Source organism: Phanerochaete carnosa (genome assembly GCF_000300595.1).
Source record: "Phanerochaete carnosa HHB-10118-sp unplaced genomic scaffold PHACAscaffold_13, whole genome shotgun sequence".
NCBI classification, from domain to species: Eukaryota; Fungi; Basidiomycota; class Agaricomycetes; order Polyporales; family Phanerochaetaceae; genus Phanerochaete; species Phanerochaete carnosa.
The window spans coordinates 702798-728379 of NW_006767640.1; the positions used below are offsets into that span (position 1 = coordinate 702798).

The 25582-nt window shown below is 52.9% G+C and overlaps 9 protein-coding genes across 9 annotated transcripts; 3 read left to right on the forward strand and 6 right to left on the reverse strand.

Annotated features, from left to right (window-relative positions):
• The first annotated feature begins 1719 nt into the window (after positions 1-1719).
• On the forward strand, positions 1720-5152 carry PHACADRAFT_265259 (uncharacterized protein). The gene is made up of 8 exons (XM_007401685.1): positions 1720-1758; positions 1815-1913; positions 2009-2558; positions 2618-3310; positions 3369-3849; positions 3899-4059; positions 4110-4653; positions 4706-5152. The coding sequence occupies exons 4-8, from the start codon at positions 2960-2962 to the stop codon at positions 5095-5097; spliced, it is 1929 nt and encodes a 642-aa protein (XP_007401747.1). The 5' UTR covers positions 1720-1758; positions 1815-1913; positions 2009-2558; positions 2618-2959; the 3' UTR covers positions 5098-5152.
• A 1181-nt stretch (positions 5153-6333) lies between these two features.
• PHACADRAFT_33257 (uncharacterized protein) lies at positions 6334-7173 on the reverse strand (the record flags this gene model as incomplete). Its single annotated transcript, XM_007401481.1, has 6 exons — positions 6334-6596; positions 6662-6723; positions 6791-6792; positions 6848-6960; positions 7050-7084; positions 7148-7173. 6 exons carry the CDS (start codon positions 7171-7173, stop codon positions 6334-6336), a joined length of 501 nt encoding a protein of 166 aa, XP_007401543.1.
• A 1140-nt stretch (positions 7174-8313) lies between these two features.
• PHACADRAFT_154199 (uncharacterized protein) lies at positions 8314-9643 on the reverse strand. Its single transcript, XM_007401686.1, has 3 exons — positions 9017-9643; positions 8619-8925; positions 8314-8567 (listed from the first exon to the last, which is right to left on the reverse strand). Exons 1-3 carry the CDS (start codon positions 9597-9599, stop codon positions 8363-8365), a joined length of 1095 nt encoding a protein of 364 aa, XP_007401748.1. The 5' UTR covers positions 9600-9643; the 3' UTR covers positions 8314-8362.
• A 107-nt stretch (positions 9644-9750) lies between these two features.
• On the reverse strand, positions 9751-12737 carry PHACADRAFT_265266 (uncharacterized protein). The gene is made up of 10 exons (XM_007401687.1): positions 12582-12737; positions 11859-12131; positions 11737-11803; positions 11539-11672; positions 11369-11475; positions 11226-11315; positions 10502-11172; positions 10346-10437; positions 10161-10294; positions 9751-10108 (listed from the first exon to the last, which is right to left on the reverse strand). The coding sequence occupies exons 6-10, from the start codon at positions 11243-11245 to the stop codon at positions 9829-9831; spliced, it is 1197 nt and encodes a 398-aa protein (XP_007401749.1). The 5' UTR covers positions 11246-11315; positions 11369-11475; positions 11539-11672; positions 11737-11803; positions 11859-12131; positions 12582-12737; the 3' UTR covers positions 9751-9828.
• Positions 12738-13296: 559 nt separating this feature from the next.
• Positions 13297-15813, forward strand: PHACADRAFT_265267 (uncharacterized protein). The gene is made up of 9 exons (XM_007401688.1): positions 13297-13390; positions 13447-13485; positions 13539-13741; positions 13798-13922; positions 13975-14258; positions 14312-14493; positions 14545-14698; positions 14751-15174; positions 15234-15813. Exons 3-8 carry the CDS (start codon positions 13657-13659, stop codon positions 14992-14994), a joined length of 1074 nt encoding a protein of 357 aa, XP_007401750.1. The 5' UTR covers positions 13297-13390; positions 13447-13485; positions 13539-13656; the 3' UTR covers positions 14995-15174; positions 15234-15813.
• A 1650-nt stretch (positions 15814-17463) lies between these two features.
• Positions 17464-18744, reverse strand: PHACADRAFT_265274 (uncharacterized protein). Its single transcript, XM_007401689.1, has 5 exons — positions 18711-18744; positions 18500-18643; positions 18198-18424; positions 17668-18141; positions 17464-17610 (listed from the first exon to the last, which is right to left on the reverse strand). The coding sequence occupies exons 1-5, from the start codon at positions 18735-18737 to the stop codon at positions 17520-17522; spliced, it is 963 nt and encodes a 320-aa protein (XP_007401751.1). The 5' UTR covers positions 18738-18744; the 3' UTR covers positions 17464-17519.
• Positions 18745-19144: 400 nt separating this feature from the next.
• On the reverse strand, positions 19145-20554 carry PHACADRAFT_265276 (uncharacterized protein). The gene is made up of 5 exons (XM_007401690.1): positions 20487-20554; positions 20278-20421; positions 19984-20210; positions 19444-19920; positions 19145-19394 (listed from the first exon to the last, which is right to left on the reverse strand). The coding sequence occupies exons 1-5, from the start codon at positions 20508-20510 to the stop codon at positions 19304-19306; spliced, it is 963 nt and encodes a 320-aa protein (XP_007401752.1). The 5' UTR covers positions 20511-20554; the 3' UTR covers positions 19145-19303.
• A 711-nt stretch (positions 20555-21265) lies between these two features.
• On the reverse strand, positions 21266-22658 carry PHACADRAFT_131449 (uncharacterized protein). Its single transcript, XM_007401691.1, has 4 exons — positions 22494-22658; positions 22200-22426; positions 21657-22139; positions 21266-21596 (listed from the first exon to the last, which is right to left on the reverse strand). Exons 1-4 carry the CDS (start codon positions 22578-22580, stop codon positions 21506-21508), a joined length of 888 nt encoding a protein of 295 aa, XP_007401753.1. The 5' UTR covers positions 22581-22658; the 3' UTR covers positions 21266-21505.
• A 664-nt stretch (positions 22659-23322) lies between these two features.
• Positions 23323-24464, forward strand: PHACADRAFT_214214 (uncharacterized protein; the record flags this gene model as incomplete). Its single annotated transcript, XM_007401692.1, has 5 exons — positions 23323-23812; positions 23869-24064; positions 24117-24266; positions 24321-24390; positions 24450-24464. The coding sequence occupies exons 1-5, from the start codon at positions 23767-23769 to the stop codon at positions 24462-24464; spliced, it is 477 nt and encodes a 158-aa protein (XP_007401754.1). The 5' UTR covers positions 23323-23766.
• Positions 24465-25582: the final 1118 nt, after the last annotated feature.

Sequence of the window (25582 nt, forward strand, 5' to 3'; positions counted from 1 at the left end):
CCGTCACACCCAGTCTCTTGGCCTCGTTCCGTATCGCCTCGCCAAGGGGGAGTGTTGAAGCGCCTAGTGGCTCTGGCTCGGCGTTCCGCCCGGCATGGACTTAAGGTGGACATCTTAGATTAGGCGCTGCTAATACGTAGATAGTGATTGGACAATCATATGTAGTGCTTCCACGCATGGACCTCTTTATGGCAGGCTTCCCCATTCTAGCGGACTTTCAATTTTGCTTCCTTTTAGTATATAAGAACTCCTCTCGCATCCCCACTCTGCGTGCTCTTTCCCTTCGCACTCAGAGTAAGTCTCCTTCGTCGCCCTTGCGCACTATGCAGTATGCTTACCAGACCCCTGTCTAGCTAACACCGTGTGTATTAGGTACATAGCTATACAGCGTGCTCTTTCCCTTCGCACTCAGACTAACACCGTGTGTATTAGATCGTGCCCGCATGCCACTCGCCAGTTTGCGCTCGCGCAGCCCAGTAGTCGTATCACGACAATAGAACGACCACAGCCTGCGAGAGCCGTGGACAGGGCCTGGGTCATACCCGCACGGCAAGCCATGACTTGGAGCGGGTAACGTAGCATACATTATTTATGATTAATTTGGCTTTAGCATGTATATTGTACTGTTTCGACCTGATCAGCGGGCGCGCATTGCATCAGTTTTCCGCCGACCCGTCCAACAATTATTTTCTCGATTTATGGCGAGTTCGGGGAGTTATCGGAAAATTAATTGGAACGCGCACCGTGGTCTTTGATCAAGAAGTGTCCTACCAACCACATTGAAGGCGAACCTGACTAGCACTGCGTCGAAGTTGACCCAAACGCATCGAAACAGATATCGGGCGCGAGCTCTGCTTTCTGTGAATGCATACGTCCAGCCTCTGTCGGTACGCTAGTGAGAATAACAACTTAATGGTTCTGGTCAGACGGCTTGTGCTCGAGCCGACTTGTGTAGGCCGCGCAGACCATGGCATCAAAGACTAATCAGGTCTAGCCCGTCTGGTACTGTTTGATGAGGGGCTTGCCAGTATTAACGAGTCTGCAAGCAAATATGCGAGTTAGCTGAGCCAGTCATCTGTAGCCTCGATTTCGGGCCCTTGTATTCCCAACCTTTCCCAAGATTATTTGCACAGGAGAATAATCGGACAAAAGCTGGAGCTACGTCGCAGAGGACGCGAGAGTAATGCTTGTCTCGTGGATCGTGGCCTCTCCTACCGAAACGGTATTTTTAAGGACGCGATCTATCATCGTAATCATCAAGTACAACAATACCATAATTAGCCGCTTGGCTACAAGTATCAAATGTAAAGAATGATTGGTGCCCCGTATTAGCACGTTGCGAGCTTCTTATACAGTCCGCAGAATAACGTCGTTGCTGCGCCTGTCTCCGAGTATCGGACACGAGGACGGTACATATGGATTGATCAGGGGTCATAAATCCAAGTACTATAACTATTTGGAACATACCATCGAAACGAATAAGCTGATGGTGAAGAGGATGGAGATGTTTGACTTGTGCGCCAGGTTGCAAGACCCCGAATACCGGAGGCCGTGTGCAATAGGCGCGAGACCCCGGTTAAACTTGAACCATCACGACTACGCGCAAATACAGTAAGTAAGCAGCCCAATCCCTGGTATATTGTCGCCGGATCTTTTTCTGAGTGCCTATCAAGATTGCTGTTTGTATTCGAGCTGAAGCTTCTATCCACGCTGGCTTACCGCGGATGCGGTTGTTCGGTGCGCCACACCAGTCACGCCGTGAGTATGCATCGCCTCGTGTATAGCAGTCGACGTTATCTGAGACCATCATAAAGTAAGTTCCAAATTAGTAGTGTCCATTGTCTGATCTGGTCAGGTCGGCCCTCAACACGGGAGAGCGAAATACGCATAAGTAGCCCGGAAGTAGCGTAGAGGTAGGTACCACGTCTCCCCCCCTCCCCCCTCTCCCCTCCCCTTCAGATGGCAGACAAAGGCAAGGAACGTGCTGTTAATAGCGTTGTTGCTGCAGAAACTTTGCCTCCTACATCACCCGCCGCCCCTTCTTCTGCTATTCTCCCTACGAACCCTGTTGCCACCTTAGCTGGAGCGGCGCCGCACGAGATCGACTCTACTTCAAACACGGTCCCTTCGCGACTTCCGCGTCCCCACAACTTCCGCGCCTTGCGCCCAGCACCTGTCGAATCATCGTCTCGTCCTCATACCCCCGATCCCAAGGCCGCTGTCGCCGTCTCGGCTGCTGTTTCGGCGAAACAACAACATTAGTTGACTCGCCAGAAGATCACCCCTCCTCTTCGTCGAACGCACTTCCTCCCAGCACTTTCACAACACCACGTGTGCTAAAGGTTAGTGGCACACATAACACGCCCAGGCGCAAGGGGTGGTGGACCGAAGAACTGGTCATGGAGGCGGATAAAGTGTTCGTGATGCTCGAACACGGCCAGTGGTTTGAGGCCTGCCTTTCAGGCGATGATCTCTCCGCACAGCAGCTTGAGGATGTGGGTAACTTCCAGGATATCCCCGTAACCGCATCAAAGGAATCCACGACGTACCCTGGTTATGTAAGTCGCGATTTCCCAGCGGTCCAGGTCGTTACTCAACTGTGCAAATGTTATCGTAGTGTTCGACGTTCAACAAAGTAAATCAAATCGCGGGTGGTAAATACTGCACCTACGCCACTGGCTTGCATCCCGAGCTGAAGGATGTGGAGACCGGGATGAAAACTGACTTGTGCACGTATGAAATGGAAGGTCCAGGCAAGCAGGCATTCGAACTCAGTGCTTCGACCCTCAGCAAGAGTACCGCGAATAAGGATCTGCACCTGAATCTTGCACGCACAGCCTGGGCATATATCGTCACGCCGTTCGAGATCAAGACGTCCTTGGACTCCGCACCATTCCGACTCGACGTGCATCATCTCGAGCCCTCACGGACACAAGAAGGGAGGAAGGCGCGGGCTCAGATGACTAAGTACGCTGCTGAGATACAGCTGCGTCAGCACCGCCAATTCGTCTTCACGGTCTTCATTTGCGAGCGCATCGCCTGGTTGTTCCGCTGGGACCGCACCGGAGCAATTGTTTCTCGGCCATTTGACATCTTCGAGAAACCAGAGCTCCTTCTCAACTTCGTCTATCGCATCGCGAGAGCGTCTCCCGCGGCATTGGGATACGACACTTCGGTTAGAATTATGAGGCCCGACGACCCACTGATCGATGCGTTTAATGCCTACCGCGAGCGCCAAGCAATCGACTCTTGGCTTCGCACCTTTGCAGACGACCTTTGGGTCAACAGGACGTTCTATCCTCTCTGCAAAGTGCGGTTTTTATTCCTCATGATTAGTGTGTTCTCTGAGTTTCCAACACTTTAATCAGGTGATTTGCGATGACGTGGATGGCTTGGATGAAGGTAAGAAAGCGCAAGCTTCCCCTCGCACGTACACATACATCATCGGTCGGCACCGTTCGGGCTCACGGTCTCCGACTGGTCGCGGCGGCAAGGGCTTCATAGCTTACGACGTAGACCGCGCCCGGCTGGTCTTCATCAAGGACTATTGGTGCGCTGACCACCCCGAGGTTCACCCTGAACTTGAAGTGTACAGAAAGCTCAACACTGCCCGACTTGCCAACGGCTCGCCGATCTCGCACATTGCGACTGCGATCGCAGGAGGGGACGTCGATGGACCGAAGGGCCAAGTCACTTTGACGCAGGAGTACCTCCCCGTCACCGAACGAACGAAGGGAAAACCTGCAAGACGTTTTCACCACCGCTTTGTTGTCTGGCAGGTCGGACGTCCATTAGAGACTTACGCCAATAGCTTAGAGCTTGTGGGTTATGTGTACCAGGCATTGCTAGGTTCGCAATCAGTGCAGCCCTTCATCCAGTGTACTCACATTGCATATAGCTCACCGTGATGTGTATGAAGTAGCAGGCATACTACACAGAGACGTCAGCATAGGAAATATCCTCATCGATATCGAAACGTCTCGCGCCATTCTCAACGACTGGGATCTCTGCAAGTATCGAAATGAAATGAATCGAGCGGCAACTCAACATGCCCGTTCCGTAAGTACGCGTTATCCGTTTCAATACGTCCCTGACCTACCACTCCCCAGGGAACGTGGGCATTCATGTCGGGTCCACTTCTAGAGTATCCTCTCAAGCCGAACGAACTTCCGGACGATCTAGAGTCTTTCATCTATGTATTAGAGCTCAGCGTCCTGCGGTTTCACGACCACTCCTTGACAACAAACCCGTTTCCCTCCGACACGCCGCACGAGGTTATCGGCGCACCGCTCCGAAATTCGGCACTGGCCAGGTTCGTGGGAGTGAAGTTCGATGCCGCAGACGAAACGGATGAAGGCTATGTTGTCGGCGGAGCCCAGAAGATCCGAGATATGCAGAGCGGTAAACCGGGTTTTACTATGATGGAGGAGTCTTCTCCGCTGTGGCTGTTGCTACGGGGCTTGTACAGGCTTGGTCGCAAGCACTATGCCACCATGGACCTGGACGACTGGCGGAAGAAATGGGGCGCCACTCGACGACGGCACATCATAGACAAGGAGAAGTACAAACCGAAAGTGGACGAGAACGCTTGGTTGTTGCAAGATATGGACGGTTTTGTCAACGGCCGTCCGCCCATACCAGTATCGCTTCCCAGTGAGTTGAATACTCGCCCGCCCTGGAGATGATTCACTGATAGTGCGAACAGTCAACGCGTCCAGTCGGGCTAGAGCTGACACCCGGGATTCTGCTGAGGATGGTAACGAAGACGATAATAATCACAACGAGAACAACGAGGATGCGACGTCTGGCGAGGGCGAATCCGATCCCGAGAACGAACCTTCCGATCGTGCAGGTCATACCCGCAGCCTTTACACGCACGCGGATATAATTGACGCCTTCAAGACGTTGGCCCAGGGACCGTGGCCGCGAGGGGACAAGATTGCGGATCAGTTTTCGGACCTACCCATATTTGGGTTGATTAAATCCCATAGCCAGGTGACGACTGGCAAACGTCGTTCGGCGAAGGAATCAGGGAAGCCGGCGAAGCGGTCGAAAAACAATCCGGAGAGCAGCAGTCATTCAACTAGCGTTGCGTAATTTTTACACCTCTCGACTCTGTGCGTTATATTACATTAGTAAACATGACAAAATTACGAGCCAGCTTGTCCGCTGCGTGGTCTGGCATGTGGCTCAAATATATGACTTATACAACTTGTGAAAGCCGTCTGCCTCACACAGACACATTGTTAAGGTTTTCGTTCAGGCTTTCGAAAAGCTCCCAGATAGCCCTTGGAGCTCTAGGGTCGGAATTCGAGACCGATCTCGCACTCGCCAGTTCATACAAGCACTGGATGGGGAAGCGCCATTGTTGAAAGACCTCAACAAGAATCGTGACCCAGTAGAAACGCAGAGAAAGGGGTTCTTATGGCCAGCATAGCTTCACGATTTATAATTCTAACCTTCAGCGTGTTACACCAGATTTTACACTTGCGATCACCGGGGTCTCGTGCGCACACATCTTACACACATCTATTCTTAATCCGCACCTCGCCGACATCTAAGATGTGCTGTAGGAGTGGCCTGTACTCTCTGAATGGACCGCGAATACCGGCGCGCCGCTCACTTCTCGACGACGTAGACCACCACCACGACCCGTCTCTTCAACATGACATTGAGGGGATGGTCTTGACATCAGCTGGAGCTCTATCGCGATGCTATGACCGTCGCTTTCCAGCTCGTGAAGGTTCATGAGGAATCTGGAGACGACGACGAGGGGCTGTGCGTTGAAATCAACATGGACACTGATTTTCAACTGCAGGAATATGTACTCACAAGGTTTTCAGCGAGAGTGTCAACAGGAAGCACGACAGACTGATAATCTGCGGTAAGTGGCGGCAAAACCTACGAAAGCGGGCCACCCACGCTGCCATTAAGAGTGAGTATCTGCAGTAAGTTGATCACCAGTAGTACGCTGTACGATAACGTCAGTTAGGCCGGTTATGGCAGCCAGTACACATACGCAAAACACGCCGTCCCTAAATGCAGACCATTAGTGAGAATCCATGCTATCCTGATGAAAGAGACTGGCCGTCACGAAGGAGACATGCGGTGAGTGACATCTGGATATTAAACGTTCGAGCGCCGCGCCACTGTCGGTATGTCTTCACCCAAGTCACGACAAATGCAAGCGCGTCCGCCAGAGTCAGAGAAATTCGAGGGACGGCAATCACTGCGATAAAGTTAGCTTGAATGGCAGTGTATGCATCACCATACACCTACGACTGAAAAGCTCAGGGATGTTAGTGACAACGACCATCTGCGCCGACAGGAAAATCACGCACAACGACCCCAGACGGCTCGGAAAGCGTAAAACCGCCGTACATACAAATAGTGGTGCGCCCTGGTATCCCAGATCAGAGCGGACGAGAAAATACTGAACAGCCCAACGATCAGTTTATGCTGAGAAGATCTCGTATGTGTGAGGATGCGCACGGTGTTTGTCGCAATAGGCAGTACGCCGAAAGTAAAAACGAGTAGTGAAAGCGTATATCTCCCACGGCGGTCCCAGAGCGCAAACACGCGCCATGCAGCAAATACTACAAAAAAAAATAAGCAGTGGCTTTGATTTTGAAAGACCGCACAGTACTGATCATTCACGTACGAGACGTCTGCAAGGCACCAACTTGCCATAGGATGTCATTCAAGACGATGAGGGTTGTACATCTAGTCCAGAAAAAGCAAGTTCTTAGTCGAGTCGCTCCTGCAACAAGTAATTATGAGACCGACATACCTCTGAAGGAGGAGTTAGCATCACTGAATGTAAACGGGCATAATGTCTGGAAATTACCTCTGGAGAGCTGGGCACAAATTGTATCGCGGCTTGCAGGACAATAACCCAGCGAATAGAAATCAGGAGAGAGCTCGATAACTTCTTCTTTCGCATGGCCTCAAACTCCTTGTCTATCGTGATTGCATGCTCATATAATATTAGTGCTGAAAATGCTCCTTCAACAACGCGCCGCATGAGTTACGGACCGTTGTTGTCATACCTGTGACAGCCCACCCAATATAGGTTTGTGTCTTCCTGCGTGGCGAGCGTTTTGTCATTGAGTCATATCAAACATGCGCGGAGGCAATGAACACGTACATGTCGAGTATTTCAGCTTGAGACATTGAGCTGACCACTGGCCCCAAGCCTGGGAATCTACTCCTGGGCTGAAAGGCAGCTTTTGTATGACGTTCAAGAGCCGGCTGCGGCTAGTCATAAACGCACTAGCCGTGTATGACATAGATATTCGCCGGAAAGGATACTTCGTTAGCTGCCAAACATTGACGTTCCCTGACGTGCGTGCTCTACGCATACAACTCCGGCTGAGCCACAATTACGTGCGACTTAACGGACGCAGCCGCATACGACTTGCCCAACCCAGCGCTGGACGTTGTACCTGCTCGTGAGCTGTAATGGAATGACCCGCTACTCTAGGTGGTCGCACGCACACGCTACTAAGCCATCTTCTCCCTCTCCTGAATTTAAAGTGCTACCTACAGAGGCGCTGCTAAGCCATCGCCGCGCCTTACTGGACCTGGACTCTTCCGCCGCGCCTCGGAATTTGTTTCCAAGCAATCCACCCCCGTTGCGGGAACGATTGCAGACGAGCTGTCAAAACTCGCCGCCATCACTGATGAAACAAGCTTCGTCTTCGCTTGGCTTTCTCTTGGATTTTCTTCGTACCTTCACTTTGACGACATAGAAACGCGTGCTCGTTAGCTGAGAAAAGGATTATATGACGGAGAGAACAGCCCGCAAGCACCTTGCACACATGATTATTGATTACAGAGGGCCACTAATCACTGTACGCTCTCGTTTCACATGGCCGTGAGCACGAGGGCGAAACCGTGAACGGAGGGACAGCTGGGATGGCCGTCCTGAGGTTTCAGCCGAGCAGTGCGGTGATGCGTCCCAGTGCTACACCACGTCGGCACTATCGTCCTTGCGGAGACTGCTCTCTCCGCTCTCGGAACGTACGCTCCTTCGTTGTTTCTGGTCTTCAAAAAATATGCAAACATGGTTCTCGAGTCTGCAGAGTCCGCGGTGTTTGATCAAGCAGCATTCCGTGATAATGCAGTATCCTGCTTGTATCCGGGGCCCGTCTCGGTGAAAGCAGCTCGACAGAGAGAAGGCAATAGCGACGGCTAGGCGCCACAGAAACATAGCGCACATATCATACCCAGTAGCAAGAACGTGTGCATATATGCACCAGAAAGTACTGAGACACACCATAGCATATTGTCTTTCTGATCACGGAGGCTTTGCATATCACAACAGCTCAGTAGCTGTGGCAGCAGACTCTCTAACCAAAATTCAACGCATCGCCATGAACATCGCCATGAGAAGCATCGCAGTCGTTGTGGACGTCGCGGCAAGGCCCATCAGCTCTTCCTCTTCATCGAGCATTAAATCCTCTTCGTCTGAGTCGATATTTGCTGGCCAGAAATAGTCATCGTCGTCGTCGTCATCCAAGGCCCATGGTGTGGTCGCGGGAGGCGGGAGGGCGGGTAGGCCGTCCCTAGGCATATAAGCATTGTACGTCTGGCCAGATTTTCTTAGAAACACGTACTTGTCGGGGTATTCCTCGAAGACAATCGCATCGAGGATGGCCTGTGGGTATTGCGCGTCGACCATGCGCTTGCGAGCGTCCGTGCTTGAGAAAAGGGGTTTGCCAAGGCAGTACAGCTTCTCGAGCGCTGCGTCCTGCATAAGCGTACGCACGCTCTGGACGTCGTTGCCGAGCATGTGCTCTATCGCACTCGCATCAAGCCACAGCTCGCGCACGCTTGTGGAGCGCCTGAGCGCAACAATTGTTGCTGGGTTTTGTGTCGGGTATGTAGGGCTGTAGTGTACTTCTCTCTGTGGAGATGTCAGCACTGGATCATGGCAGCGGCGAGTGGCTTGGTGCAGGCCCCGACTGCGGGAGTGCACTCAGGTACCCACAGTGCACGCCCCGCAGGCCGGCACAGAGCGTGAATGAAAGTATTACGGGATAGCGACTTACCAAGCGGGGCCATGTTGCGATCTGTTCATCTACGAGCTTGCGCAGCTCTTCGACCTTCTTGTTCCTGTACACCCTGCGGTCCTCAAGGAAGAGACGCTTCGGGCTGAGGGCGCACAGGGCCTTCTTGATCCCGGTCGTGCTCTCATTGCTCTTCACGCTCACGTACACGTACAACGTCTCGACGTTCGGACTCGCGCCCGCGATGGTCGCCATATCGCGACCGTAACCGCCGAAGACCTTGAGCTGTCGCAGGGCGCGCCCGAGACCCGGCGTCGCTTTCAGGAGGGCGGCGACCGCGGCGGCGTGTGCAGGCGTGCGAATTGCAACCGAGGTGTAAAGGAGCGGCGTCGCGAGGCGCAACCAGTATTTGCAGACGAGGAGCAGGTCCTGGCATGTGCGCTTCTCCTTTTTGTCGTACGCCGACGGGCGCGCTAGCGAGTGCCAGCGGGAGCGCGAGCTGCAGAATGCGTCGGGGGAAAGGTGGAAGCAATAGCTGAGGATCTCGCGCAGGAGCTCTTCGGGCAAGGTTTGGATCGCCGTAGGCATCGTCGTCGTCGTCGTAACAAATTTACGAGTGGCGGGAGCGTCCCCCAAAGTGGCGGGTCACGGTGGTCACGGATACGTCACCAATGTCACGGGGCGTGTCGCGTCGCGTCACGGCCGCGGAGCTTGCTTAGCATGCCACACCACTGGTGACAGCAACAAGTGTAATACTGATATAAACACTCTATCTCTACAGCGCCTCTAAAGGTCAAAGCGAATTTCGCTTGTGAGCTCAACCCGCCTCGGCCTTCCGCGCCTCCCTCTGCTCCGCATGTTCACGCCACCGGCCACCGCGCCACCAGACCAGGAGGACGAGGAGCTCGGAAATGCAAAGCCAACCTGCCCACAGCGAATACAAGCCACCATCTCCGATGGCGTTCTGAAGGGGCACCGCGATCTCTGCAGCAACGAAGCCGAGCGAACCGCGGAAGCAACTATTGAGCGCGACCGCAGACGAGGAGCGGCCCGCGTTTGCGTCGACGATGTACGCGAGCGTACTCGAGTAAATCGAACTGTGAATAATTCAGAGCGGAAACGGAGAGATGGCAAGAGGAAAGGACGGACATGGAGAAGAAACCCGAGAGGAAGAGCATCACGCAGATTGCGGAGACGTTCACGTGCTCCTCGCACACCCAGCCGTAGCCGACTACTGCTGGGGGAAGGAAGAGCATGAATATCCGCGTCGAGAGCAGGCGCATCTGCGCGGCCGGTCACTAATTTGTAGCGGAAATGGGCAAAATAAGGCAAACCTCTGGCTGGCTGTTCCCGCCGCTCTGTTCTTTGAGCTTCTTGTATACTCGGTCAGACCACCGTCCGCCGAGAATGCTGCCAAGCATACACCCTAGCGTCACAAATCAGCCCCTCCCAGGTGCAAGCCATACGGCGTGTAATAGAATAAAACTCACCGGCACCATAGCTTAGGAGGACAAGCCCGATATGGAGCGCATCATACCCGTACTTGTCGCCGAGCGTGCGCGCACAGGTGTACGCGATGCAGTACGAGAAGCCGAAGATGAGTCCGCTCGCGCTTAAGATTGCGACGTTGTTCAGCCGGCGGAACACGAGTATCATTGGCCCGATAGGGTTCACGTCCCGCAGCGAGAGCCGCACCTCACGCAGCTCTGCTTTGGCCTTTTCAGGGGCCGGTGTTGCCGGCGTTGGAATCGCCTCGACTATCTCTTGCGAGCGCACGGACCCAGACGACGGGCGGAGTGCCGCGCTCTTCTCTTGCTCTTCACCGTGTTCTCCACTCCCCTCTAGGGGCTTCTTGTTATCGGCCACTACATCGTTCTCGGGTGCTTTCTCGATGACGGTACCGTGGCTTACCTCCTCGCGCGCCCTCTTCTCGCGCTCGAGCTCACGTAGTGCTCGACGCGTAGCTTCGCGGCGGCGACGGCGGACAGCAGCAGAGTACACCGCGCTACGCTCGCGGCGGAAGGTGTCCTCGAACGCGAGAAACGCAAGGACGCAGAGGCCCGTGAAGATTGCCAGGAAGTAGAACGTCGAGCGCCAGCCGAGGCCCTGCGTGAGTGCGCCACCGAGCAGAGGGCCGAGTGAGGTCCCGATGAGGGGTGCGCTGTGGAGAGGTTTGAGATTCTAGGAGGGTGCTCGACATAGGAAGGGGCATACCAGTAGTAGATTCCCATCATTGTTCCGCGCTCATGGGGCTCGTAAATGTCCGCGAGCGTTGCAGCGCCGATGGAAATCACAGCTGCGCCTCTGGTTGAGGTGTGTCACGTCAATACGCGAAGGAATCTAGATGCAAAGCGTACCCTGCTCCCTGTAGACACCGCATGCCTATCAGTACCCCGATGCTTTTGGCCGTACCAGCGACGACACATCCGATCATGCAGAGCGTCATCGATGCAATATATACTTTCTGCAGTCATGTTTAGTTTCCGTAAACTGGCCAGAATACTGGCATTAAGCATGCTTAACATACCTTTCGTCCCACAATCTCAGATACCGCGCTCCAAATGATCGGAAAGCCGCCCTGAAGAAGGATGAATATTGAAAGACTAAGCGAGATGCTCCCAGGACCAGTGTGCAACTCGCGCTCGACTTCCGCTATACCCGCTGTACGATGGAGCAATCACCACGTTATGCTGATAGCTCGTGCGGGGGTGCATATGAAACTCACGGTTGTATATGTTGCCTCCTAGCCCCGCAATACATGACGCAGCAGAGACTAGGACGAGCACAAACAGCTGCAAAGATGGTGTATTCAGTATCTCACGTAGAGGAAATGCAGTGTGAGCACACCTTTTTACTTCTTGACCACATACGCGGGTCGTTCTCGACTTCGACATGCTCTATGTCCGTTTTCATATAGGTAGCCCCCGCCCGATCCACAGGGATATCTGGCTCTCCCTTCTCAATATCCTGCGACTCCGCAGGTGCATGTATCGTCTGGGTCGGGGTCACGGCAAGGGAGGGCGTTTGCATCGTATGTGAGGTTGGGGACATGAGTGATGTACTAGACTTGAAATTTCGTGCGGGGAGTCGTCAGGATGAACTGTTTAAGCGACGGATAATCTGCACACAAGCGTCAGCACGCCGTGTGAGCACGCGGATGCGATTGCGGATCGTAGTTCGAACCGGGCCACCTGTGTAGCAAGGTTCGTACAATGCCCTGTGTAGGAGCAGATTCGTAAGGAGTCGCGGTCCAAGGGTCTTTTAGGCAAACTCTCCGCGCAGCAAGGCGAGCAGGGCGCAAACCAGACGCCACAAAGAGATCGCAGAGCGTTACGCGCGAGACATGCACATACCCGCGCATTTATTCTTATCCCACAGGTGGGTTTCGGCATCATAGGCGATCGGTATAGAACCGACGTCGCACCTCGGCCACGCAACACCCTCCCATGCCGCCGGGTGCAACTCGATTGGCGAAACGTCGTCGTTTACGTAGGTGGAGCACCAAGACGGGGCGGCATGAAGGAGGAAAGAAGGGGGACAGGCTGCGAAAATGCGGAGGGGAGGACATACCAGTCTTTCGCTATGCGCTATCAGCGCACGCACCTCGCCGGGAAGAGCAGCAGAAGACTCTCTCAGCTCGAGGCTACAAACGAGGTGGACGTCTGTGTCAGAGATGGTGCACAATCGTATCAGTGTGCCATTAAACTCTCATGGCTCCGTTCGCCATGGCCTTCCATGCGGCAAGACGGTCCTATTGACGACCAACGGGAGGAGATAAGTTCGGGAATTTCGGCCGAAAAGTGGGGGAAGAGAGCTCGGAAGAGCATGATGACGAGGTCGAGCGTTTCAGAGAAGGCAATTCTGAACATGAGACACGGACACACGGTCGGTATTGTACCGGTAAGTCGCATGTTGGTCGGGTACGTAAATCGCACGCTGGGGTGGGTAAGCCGCGATATTATCGACATAGCAGTGAGAAGTATATCGTGCGCATGCAAGAACACAGTCATAATACTTACAGGCGATGTTTGTAGCGGTCATAGTGAGCGTAGAGAGATCTTCCAAGTCGCTCGGCCGGACCATTTTCAAGGTCCAACAAATCGCCAGTAGTATCGGGACTTAGTGAGTGAGTAACGGCCGAGACTCATGCCCATGAACACTTACGAAATCCGGCCAATAGTGCGATCCCCTATAGGCGGGGATCCATGGCACACTCGCGTCGTGTATCACATATGTGCACGCATTTACCCTCCGAGACTTCTAGCTGGCAAAATGTAGGCGCCGAGGCCGTGGTCCTGGTTCCATTCCTATCCATCGTGTGTTAGTTTCAAAGCTCCCGAACTGGTCACTACAGACTTGCCGAACCTTTCTCAACCACGGTAAGTATTCTGAGGTTGAACGAAGAAGAAAAAGGATTGACCCGGGCTCGAACCAGGGACCGCATCACGTGAAGTTGGACGAACCCCAAAACCAGGTACACCATTGGGTCCTCGATGATGAACAACATCTAATCCACGGGGGGGGCAGTTTTGGCGTCCCACTGCCTTCTGCGTCATTCCAGGTCACCGTCACTTGAACTTCAACCAAGTCTATCCTCACATACCCGCCCTCTAATCAGGGCGTAGTCTCTGTATAATACCTGATTATGCAAATTAATCAAGCCCCGCAAGAAAACTACACTATCCTTCGCATCAAGCGGAAACGAAACGAGGAACCACTTGACGCACTCGGTATGCATGGCTCATGAGCCTTGTCAGTCTGTGTACTGAACATGTGTATCGAACAGTCGTAGAGTCTTCAAGACGGAAGAAGACAAAAGGAAATACTAAAGACGATGTGAGCGTGTTCCAGTTCGCCGAAACCGTGGAGCAGGGTGCGTTCGAGGATGAGAAGCAGAAGCAGGATCTCGAGGTATTCATGCCAAACATACGCATGCATGAAACGCTTATCAACCTAGTAATAGAGCAGAATAAGCAAGATCGCCCGCGAGAATGCACGCAAGGAAGCTCGCACGTCACAAACCCAACCGCCACCCAAGGCAACACGACCACCTTCCCCAGCCCAAACGCGCAGCCCGCGCGTGCCGCTCGCAGAGAAACAGCCAGTTGAAAAGCCGTCTCCGCGTGTGCCACCACGATGTGATGACCCTACAAGGAAGTACACTGTCGTGCCCGCCCAGAGCCCTGCTCTGCGTCCCTCGGAGTCCGACAAATGGAAGCGGGCGAAGAGGGGCCGGCCCATGGCACCGTACGTCTCGTTCGCCCCATTTGTTGGCGATCGCTTGATACAAAAATCCGCAGGCCAAAGGTGCACTCGTACAAGGATCTGCAAAAGGCGACATTCACGATGTATGATGCCATCCCGTCTTCGTCATCCCTCGCTTCCCTCGCCTCGCCCAATCCGACTGCACAAGGTGGCGACCGCCCAGATGTTGATGCGGAAGTGGCCAAATTTTTGCCTCTATTACAGGATTACCTGAAAAGTGCGTGCAAGCCCTCCTTCAACGTGTAGTTCCCTGACAGTACAGCTGTAGTCAGCGGAGAGGGGTCGCCTTCGGCTACCCCGTCAAATTCAAACGCGAGCGGCTTGGCAAATGAGGAAGATGACTACGTCTGGGATGTGTTCTATTCGCGTCCCGCGTCATACTGGGAGCTGTACGGCGACCAGCGGAAGGCCATTGGTACTGTGTACGTCTATTCAAGCTCATCTGCCCTCTGATGTGCTAATCGCACGGTGCAGCACCGGCCTTCCTGAGGACGACATGTACGGCTCTTCGGATGAGTCGGAGCCCGAGGATGAGGACGACGAAGACTCGAACGCCGAGGACTGGTACAAGAACGACTATCCCGAGGAAGAGTCTGACCGCTCCGGTGCAGATGACGCGAGCGATGGCTTCCATGAGCACTCGGACTTTGACGACGTCGTGCATGAGCGCAGGCAGTGGGACCTTGGACTCGAAGACGACTCGTACAAGACGCTATAGTTATGGCAACAGAGAAAGCCACCACGACTATGGCCATTTATCTCCAGCATGTTCTCGACGTGGTATACGGTATAAGACTTCTAGTTGTAATTTCGTGAGCATTTGTACATCAGTCCCGTACCGTCAATTCATCCACTTTATAGACTTGAGCATCGCATGGCTTGTAGGTATCGCTCCAAGGCAAGCTCTCAGACGTCAGTAGGTTACTGGAGACCAGCCCACTAACTAGTTTTTCTAAGGTGGAAAAGGGGCTGATGAATGCAACCTCGTCTTCCTACAAGCTCTAACAGCGACACATGGAATGCATGGGCAGATGTACGGCGCTCTCTACCATCTCAATAGTGTCATGATTCAGATCTCGTCTGACTTCGAGCTCCTCATCGACGGCAGACGGACTGGCATACCATTGTACTCCGTGTTCAAAACCAGCCGATATCCGGCCCACTACCTACTCTGGCCAGCTCCTCAAACCCTCTAGAATACGCCTTTGGTGTGTACGCCGCATGGGATGGAGAAACAGGTGGTTGTCTCCCAGTCCTCGACGCAGATACCTAGTACCGCATCATTTGCGACGACGGATGAGTCGCTCACCTTTAGGCCCCTCACAATGCGGATGCGCAGGCGACGACATCACTTCCCTGGCTTCTGCATCGCGCGTGGTCTGTGTACTATATAGAGGACGGCTGGGTCATCTCTAAAGTCCCATCCATACGTACGCGGCTATGTTGGGTACAATTAGACTTCCCGGGGTTGACCAGGTACTTGAAAAGCCTGCACAGCGGCGATATGCAGTAGTGTATAGAGCGCATTGGCTGTACCCCCATCGTCTCTATCTCATGAATAACAATACGACCGGGTCAAGGGTGAGAACGATGGTAGCAAGAAGCCAGAAATAAATCCCAAATTCAGCTATCGACCCGGACTCATTAAATCGCCTTAGCATTGCAAGGCATGCGTCCCGCAGGATCTGGATGCGACTAAGACTCTTCCGTCCGACCCATGATATGATCCATGCGCATTAATGCGCAAGGCGGCGCATATCGTGGAGCAGGAACAGGCGCCTCGCCCATTCAGCAGTCACTCTTGACCGCGACCTCTTCTTCTCTACATTGCTCTTGAATTTCGTCCTTTGGTCAAGGTTGAAGGCCTCTTTCTGCGAATCAAATCCCTTGACAGTGATATAACTTGAGCGTGATGTAATAGCTCTGAAAGAACAAAACGGCTGGGATGAGGTCATAGGCAGACATAGTGCCAGCTGGCAGTGGTGCAGGACCTGGGGAACAGCAGCATGTACGTCGGTATGGTCTCACCTCTGCTCTTCATCTCCCTTCTCATTAAACGTTCTTCCAGATACACGAATAAATACAGTCCATGAAGTCCAATAATACAATCATCCAGTAATACAAGCAGTCCTTGTCTTTCTCTCACCGTGCCACCCTACTATTCACTGTAGCCCATAGCTAGCCAAACCCGGCGCCGGTCGACAAGATGAAGCTGGTATGATAGAAAACGTCACCTACGAGTTCATTCCGGTGATCGTCTGCTCATTCTACAACGCCTATTTCCTGGCAACGCGGAGAATGATCTTTGGTCGCCTCCCGTCTGCCTCCTGTGGGCTGTTTACCGTACCCCCCTTGCTGCCTGTTTTGGCTGACGACAAGCCCTCCAGCTTGAGTTGTCTCAGCGAGGATCGCATTGCAGATTCGGGATACTGCTCGTAGTCCATGTACTTCGACATCATCACGGCGTGAAGTTCTCTTTCTGCTCCCTGCTTCTTCGAGGTGGCAACGTTTGGCGGCGCAGTATTACCAGTCATGTTTGGGCGTGAAGTGGGCTGTGGTGGATGTTCGTGGTAGCGAGGATAAACCTGATGGGCGTGAGTTCTTCATAACGCCTTCGTGCGACCCCATACCGTGTTTCCCTTGTGTTATCTTGACGCTAGGTCATGCTAATTAGCAAATCTTGTTCTCAACGGGATGTCAGTGCCATTTCCACTCGCCCAAAGCACGCAGTGCTACGAACTTCCATCTGCAACGGACAACTGTTCTTGTGTACGGTCGGTGTAACGGAGCCGCGACGTCTGCAGATCCCGACGATCCCGGCGACCTCCCAGGCCATGTAGTTGCTTACATCATTCTCGTTGCACGCGTCGTCTTCCTAAAACTTCCACACTGTAGGCGTCGAGGCATTATTAGGCCCGCTGACTGACGACCTGGGTTGATTAAGGCGGCGGCCAGGAGATACACTACTTCAAAAGATCCTGATCCGCACCGTTGGACAAAAGGGTGACCATGGAATACCCAGGCATAGAATATATTTGTTGATATCATGGCAGGTTGTGTGGTGCCAGAACCTTCCACCATTCAGCCGACGGTCGATCAGTAAGTGTACATCACAGACGTTCCGACCATTTACTTATCGCCAAGTGGGATTATCCCGCACTTCAAGATTCAGATCGATATGTCCGTCCAGAATGGGCACGAAGGGCGACATTCCGCGAGATGGAATTCAACCTGAAGCTCGTCCTACAACCAGTACGGTTTGGCTACGCCCTTCGATTTATTCCAAGCATCTTCGCAAGCCCGCACCACCACCCCCTGTAAGGGGCCTTTATCACTAGCACGCAAATGATGTTCAGTAGTCTCATTGATCGGAGAAGACTTGCCTACTCACCAGTCTGCTACAGTGCCCTCGATCTGCGCCTTGCGGCTTGCCGCCATGACAATGCCGTGGTCACCCGGGCGCAGCTTGCTATGCCACTGCAGCCATCGATACGCCACTTCAGTCAAAGTCAGGTCATGCGCTTTGACAGCCCGCTGGAGCTCGGTGATGGCGGACGCCATGGGGAAATACCGATCCTGGTACCAGGAAGGAGTGAACTTGAGGTCGAATTTCTGCAGCGGAATCTCTTTGCCTGACTCGGGCACGAAGAAGCGGTCGGTAAGGTATCCACCAGCCAGCGGAGAGTATGCGGCGTATTTGATGTTGAACTTACGCAAGCAAGGGAAGAGCTCGTCCTCAGGGAGGCGATCTATGAGGTTGTACACACCCTGGTACACGGTTGGTAAAATGAAATCGCGGCGTCTGCAAATCCCTACGACCTCCGCGACCTCCCAGGCCATAAAGTTGCTCAGTCCTAATTGCTCGCTATATGCCGTAACCAGTGAGAATAGGGAATTAAATAATAAGGGCAGGAGACGTACAAGCAACCGGCCTTGTGAAGGCTGTCTACTGTCTCAAGCGTGTCTTCAAAAGGCACGCTACGGTCGGGACCATGGAGATAAAAGATGCGAATTTTCTTGCCATTCAGGGCGTCCATAGAGACCCCGAGAATCTCCTTCAGCCTTTGCGGAGAGTGGTCGCCTGGCTGAGACGGAAAAATCTTCGTGTCTACACATGCGACGCCCCTAAGGTCAAGATGCCCTACAAGCTTCGGTTGTGTGAAGAGACAAAAGTTCCAATTGGTAAATCCGAGTCAGGAGTCAGATGATGAAGTTTAGCTAACCTTTTCGGACGTGCCCTTGCAATATCCCCGTGCGGTGTCAATACCAATGTGGCCATGATCTACTAGAAAGTCTAGAAAATCCTGTGCAACAGCAGGATCAGAGACTCTTCCGTTGCTATCTGCATCGCCGAAGTCTCCAGCACCCTAAGCGCAAGTCGTCAGCTCATGAATCGTTGAATGCAAGCAAGAGGAATGGACAGAATCCGCGCACCAAAATCAAGGGAATTCGGCTTGGCATGTCGAACTAGAAAGATATTTGACGTGGAGTAAAAAGAAGTGCGTGGCGTGCTTGAGAAAAACGGAGATTCTTTATATATGTGACGCATCAAGCATCAACTTCCGTGGAATAACTCCGAGCTCCCATGGCCGAAACGCCAAGCCACAACCACAAAATGGAGAGTAAAGCTTCAAAGCTTTAAAACTCGACATGCATAGTGTGCTCAATAATCTCGTGTCATAATCTACATCGGACGACCCCTCGGGATCCGGCTGAACGAATCGCGCGCGGGGGCCAACCTGCGGATCATACGCACATCCAAGAATACGGAGATTTATGGCAGTCATATAGCCATTCTGACACTAAATGTGCTGACTAGTCAGAAATGAACGAGTTAGAGATAGAACGAGCTTAAAGAAGGTAGACTACGAATCTGTGATGCCGGTATGGCTACCGTGGGGAGTAAGGACGCGATGTAATTGAGATGATTTCACAAGCAGAAGGCCAAGTACATCAGATCAGCTGATTTATGTACTCTACAAGCTCGCATGGCATTTACATCACCGGAGTCATCGCAACACGCAATTTCATAACCAGTATCTCGGAGCCGTACCCTCCACTTTCTTCCAAGCATCTTCGCAAGCTTGGGCAACGGCATCGGGCAAGGGACCTTTCTCGCTACTCTCGTAGTTAGAGATAAGCTCGCGGAGGCGCTTTACGCACTCACAAGTCTGCCAAATTCGTTTCCAGCTGCATCTTGTTGCTGACTGCTACAATGATGCCGTGATCCCCGGGCTGCATCTTGCTGTGCCACTGTAACCAACGTAAGGCGACTTCCGCGAGTGTCAGCCCATGCACTTTGACAGTCTCAAGTAGCTCCGCAACGGCATTCGCTGAGCGGAGGTATCGGCCAGTGTAGAAAGACGAAAACGGATCGTTCAGGCTGAACTTGGAAAGCGTGACCTCTTTAGTGGGATCGGGGATGAAGAAGCGATTGGTGAGGTAGCCACCAGCGAGAGGGCAGTAGGCGGCGAATTTGATGTTGAATTTGCGGAGACATGGGAACAGCTCGTCCTCGACACGGCGGTCGATAATGTTGTAGGCGCCCTCGTAAACTGTAGGTGCCATGAAGCCGCGCCGCCTGCAGATCCCTACTATCTCGGCTACTTCCCAGGACGCAAAGTTGCTTAGGCCGAACTCTTGGCTATCGTAGTGGTGTAATCATTTGTGCTTAGCATGATCATAATCTACAAAAGACCGTACTCACAACCCGCCCGATTTCCTGATCTCTTCAACGGCTTCCAGAGTGTCCTCAAAGGGCACACTATGGTCGGGAGCATGAAGGTAAAAGACGCGAATCTTCCTTCCGTTCAAGGAGTTCAGGGAGGTATTGAATATCTCCTTCAGCTTCTCTGATGAATGATCACCCGGAGCGACTGGGAAGATCTTCGTGTCAACGTGTACGACATCCCTTAAGTCGAGAGTGCCGACAAGCTGTAATATAATCGGGAATACCGGGGTGTCAGTTCCGGCGAAAGCTACATGTGAATAAAACACTGACTTTCTCAGAGGTGCCTTGGCAATATGCACGAGCGGTATCAATACTGATCTGCCCTTTACTGACCATGAAGTCAACGAACTCCTGTGCAACGGCCGAATCAGAGACTTTTTCGCCAGTACCAGGATCCCCGAACTGGCCAGCCCCCTGCCATGCGGCCAACCAATTCACAATGAGCACAAAACTGCGCATAGCAAGACTGTGGCACTCACGAGAATGACAGGGATACGAGTCATCTTGTCGAGTGAAAAATTGTTGGCCGCGGGTGGCAATAACGGTGGGTGAGCTTGACTGGCAAAGTGGACCGTGTCAAAGGAGCTTTATACTTCTGTTGTCACGGTGTGCGAATATTTCTCGGTAAGTTATCCCGCATCGATACTATCCTCTTGACTAAAGCTGCGCCATGAGGCCATGAGGAGTCCTTAGCACTGCGATTTTAGTGACGCGTCGACCCGGCACGCTCAGCGCTTCCGGTAGCACCAGGAACCCGAGTGTTATTCAACCTGAGCGGTGAGAACAGTCTAGTAATTCATATTGTCAGCCTGAGGTTACGCGCGAGTGTACTGTAACGGCTACGACTCGGCCAGTGCCAACAGATGATACGCAACAGGCCATGTTCGGCCGGCTACTGGTGCCCGAAATTGCAACGCATGAGTCCATCAAATGACCAAGTGTATCTGGAAATGGACAAGGGCCGCGATCCTCAGCAAGGCTGGCAACCGTGAAAGCGTGACTCATGACGCGCCCTCGGTACCGCTCAAGTTCCCGGCAGCGACAATGCCAAGAGTGTATACGAGTCCCGTCGGCATGCGAACTTGACCGCAGAATCGGTTGAAAGGGCGCAGATTGAACAAGGGTGCCGTGCTAATTGGCTTTGCTGTAGGGTATGATGGCTACTTCGAACACAGTCGGCGTCATACTTCAGCCGACATTCCAAGCTCCGATAGCCTTGTGGCGTCAATCGCGAAGCGGGAGCGTCTCCCGGCTGCCTGCAGCTTATTCGAACAAGAGGCTAGCCTCCATTCTCGGGTTCTAGCTGCTCTTGAACGGAACGGCAACGGTGGGTCATTAAGATAACCATAATGAGGTTACGCGAATTATCTCGTTGTGCATAACTCGAGGAATATGAGTCGTCGGGTTGCTCAGCCGAGTGAAGATATTTTCGGCTCTACGTACCCCAATATTTTACATATAACGCAGACCGTCTCAAAAAGCGCCTCAGCACACAATCTTATATCCAATACTTTGGGGCTGCAGACTTCGCTTTCTTCCAAGCATCTTCGCAAGCTTGGGCAACAGCGTCCGGCAAGGGGCCTTTCTCGCTGCAAGAAGTCAAGATAGAAAATCAGAAATGTGTGTATGTGAGCATCTCGCGTACTCACCAGTCCGATAAGTTCGTTTCCAGCTGCGCGCTGTCGTCTGCTGCCACGATGACGCCATGATCGTCCGGCTGCAGCTTGCTGTGCCACTGCAGCCATCGTAGAGCGACCTCTGAAAGCGTTAAGTTATGTGTCTCGGCGATTTCCAACAGCTCTGCGACAGATCTTGCTAGGCTGAAGTTAAGATATCGGCTGGTATAGAATCCAGAGATAGGGTTTTTCGCACTGAAGTTGCCGAGAGTGATTTCTTTCGTATCATCGGGAACGAAAAAGCGGCCAGTGAGGTAGCCGCCAGCAAGAGGGCAGTACGAAGCGTATCTGATGTTAAACTTGCGGAGGCACGGGAACAACTCGTCTTCTGCAAGGCGGTCGACGATATTATACGGACCCTCGTAGACCGTCGGCATCACGAATCCACGACTTTCGCAGATCCCAACGATGTCTGCCACTTCCCACGCCGCGAAGTTGCTCAGGCCGAACTCTTGGCTTAAAAGGAGCCTTAGCACTGCAAAGTACGCAGCACTAGCAGAATATTCCTGGACTCACAAGCCGCCAGACTTCCAGATTTCTGTCACCACTTCCAGAGTATCTTCAAAAGGTACGCTGTGGTCGGGGGCATGAAGGTAGAAGACTCGAATCTTCTTTCCATTCAGAGCGTTCAAGGAGGCGTCAAATAACTCCCCAAGCTTTTCCTGCGAATGATCACCCGGAGTAGTCGGAAAGATCTTCGTGTCGACGTGCAGGACGTTCCTCAAGTCGAGAGTGCCGATGAGCTGGAATATGACCAGGATAGCTGTGGCGTCAATGGACGAGACAGGTTCCGCATTGATATGTACTGACCTCTTCAGAAGTGCCTTTACAATACATACGGGCAGTGTCAACTCCGGAGTGCCCGTGTCGAATCATGATATCAACGAACTTTTGCATAACAGCAGTGTCGGAAACTCGTCCACCGGTGTCAGGAGTGCCGACGTGAGAGCTTCCCTGTAACACAGTCTCCTTATTATCAGTGCACTCAAACCATACTATCGGACTACTTGCCAGGAGGATAGGGATTCGCGTCATCTTGCTGAACTACGAGGGCAGATGAAAACGATGCTACGGACGGAGAACGATACAAGAAGAAGACCAACACCTCAATGTGCCACGTCACAGAGCTTCCACGGCTGGTACCAAGCTCAGCAGAATTCAGACTCCGAACGCCGCGCGTCGGCTAGCTCGATTTGTCGTTCATGATGTGGGTTATACATATGATCTCTTCGTCCGGCTATAGAGAATGAGACAAGTTCATCTTTCATACCATGGAACAATACGTCACCATAAAAGCACCTAGAAAAACCGCAGTAACCAAGCTAACGTCTACTAAAATTGCCTTTGATATGAAAATTATCGAACGGTTTACGCAACGAGCTTACCAAACCAATCTTCATTTCTTCCACTTTCATAGCGACGGTATCCCATGTCAGCAGGCTGCAGCCGACTCAGCACATATTCTGCGAGTGGTATACCGTGCCCGGATTGTGCTCTTATTCTTATTCTAGATGCGGCACATGTAGTGGATTGAAAGCTGACGTGCGCAATGAGGCGAGGACAGAGCAGTCAAGCGCCCTCCCGACATGCACCAAACCCGGGAAGAGGCGCATCACATATCCCTCACTCAGATAGGAAGTAGGGCGCCAAAAGCGTCCCGATTTGGCAGACGCCCCCGAGTCGTCAACACTCAGCAAATACCTCCCAAGGCCAGCATTCCTCAAGGTGAGCCTCCACTATGACTGTTCGGTGCTGCAGAAATGCTACAGAGACGTCCTGAGAGTGGATGGGAGTTGTTTGACGGCAGAAGAAGGGTGGATTGCGCGCGGACAAGGTGGATGCGGCAGGCTAGCGGTGGGTGAGGTGCAGGAAACTTGCGAGGGAAAGGCAGGTGGCTTCAGTGGATGACCTGCGGGACGGCAATGTTTCAGACGCTGTGGAGGGTTGAAGATATACATTTGGAACGCGCACATAAAGAGAACTGCTTCTAGTGTCCCTCTCGAAGGATTATTCCAATTGCCGTGCATTCTGCGACCGCCGAACTCCTTGGACGCAGTGCTAATTGATCATCGCCTTAGACAAAATGGCCAGCTCAAAGACCCAGAAGGCCAAGGGCTCAGCGCCCAAGGGTGCGCTATTACTTCGCTTCTCAATTTTGCAAACGCACTGAAGTTTTGTGCTGCAGCCTCCGCGCAGAATGCCAAGGCCAAGGCCGCGAAGAAGGCCGCTCTTGCGGGCACCAACTCCCAGGCGCACCGCAAAAAGCGCACGTCTGTCTCCTTCCACCGCCCCAAAACACTTCGCCTTCCCCGTAACCCTAAGTATCCTCGCAAGTCTATTCCCCATGTGCCGCGGATGGACCAGTTCAGGACGATTGTCTCGTACGTGGCCTTTGATGCGAGCAAGCGAAGGATATATCAATCATGACTATAGACCACTGAACACTGAGTCCGCGATGAAGAAGATCGAGGAGCACAACACCCTCGTTTTCATCGTTGACATTCAGGCCAATAAGCGTCAAATCAAGGACGCTGTCAAGAAGTTGTACGATGTTCAGGCCGCCAAAGTTAACACCCTTATTCGGTAAGTTTGCATGCGACGGTGAAAGAGTACTTCTGGTAGCTAAGGCCCGGATAGACCGGATGGCAAGAAGAAGGCGTATGTGCGGCTGACGGCCGACCATGATGCACTTGATGTTGCGAACAAGGTCAGCTCTATACTTGGTTATTAGATCTGAACTTGGACTAATATTGTATCTTTCCACAGATTGGTTTCATCTAAACCGCTTGCTCTTCATTCTGGGAAGGCCTCCTTCTCTCTGGGTCTATTCTCATGCTGTCTGCTTCCCACTGCGCCATATCTCATGCCTTGTGCCCTGTATATTTCTTCCCATGCAATTAAATATGCTACCGGTGGGATGTATATATACGAGGGTGCGAATGCGAGTAGATCCGGATGGTAGACGCAATGTCGATGGCTCCGTAGCTTGCACAGGTTCTATGCGATTCATCACATTTGATAGATTTTTTTTCTTCAGGCGAGTTCGAAGCTGTGCCACAGTGATGGATTTCGCTCGTCGTAGCAGACAGCCCATTGCCCTCTGTTCGCTCTCGCAGACGAAGATTTTCAGCTGATTTGACTTTTTTAGATGCAGAGGCAACGACGCAGTCTGTTGCCATCTCGTGGTGTGAAAGTGTTGAGCAGCTGCGGTCAGCGGACCGAGAAAGGTCTGGACGTCCAACTTTGATGGGTCCAAAACAGAAACAAACGCGGGGCGTTGCTGCCCTCGCGCTTGTTTCACCTTTCGACTCCCTTCACCTCCCCCTCGAAATAATTTATTCCTGGGTCTACTTCTACCGACGCTCTGCCCACCATAGCAGCACCACGCTCTTTCGACTTCTGGCGGACCATACAGCAGCGTCTCGCCGTCCTCGCTTTGCAGCAATAATCCTCTCCACCCCACTGGTTACCACCAAACAACCAACATCGTCTCGCTCTAGCACCTCTACAGCCTTTTCAGGCTTTCTCTCGCCTCTCCATGCCAACTGCTTTTCGCAAGTTTTGTCTTGCTCTCTTCATCTGTATTCTCCTCCAGCTCTCCTTCTCCGCCCCGGTCGACGCTGCCCACGGATCCTCAGCTTCTTCCCATGCCAGACGCTCTCTCGCTTCCAAAAAACGCCCCGCCCTAGGGAGGTCCGAGGACTCCGTCGTCCGTGGTGGGGTACGAAAGGTCGTGAGGGACGGAGTGCTCGGTGATCTAGTCGGTGAGTGTCTTGCATCTTGGCCGAGTGCGCTTGGCGTCCGGGTCTCTAGGCACACGATGACGGCGACGAGCCCATGCGGCACTCTGACGCGTCGTGGCAAGACGAATTTGCTGCTCCTCTGAAGATAACCTTTGC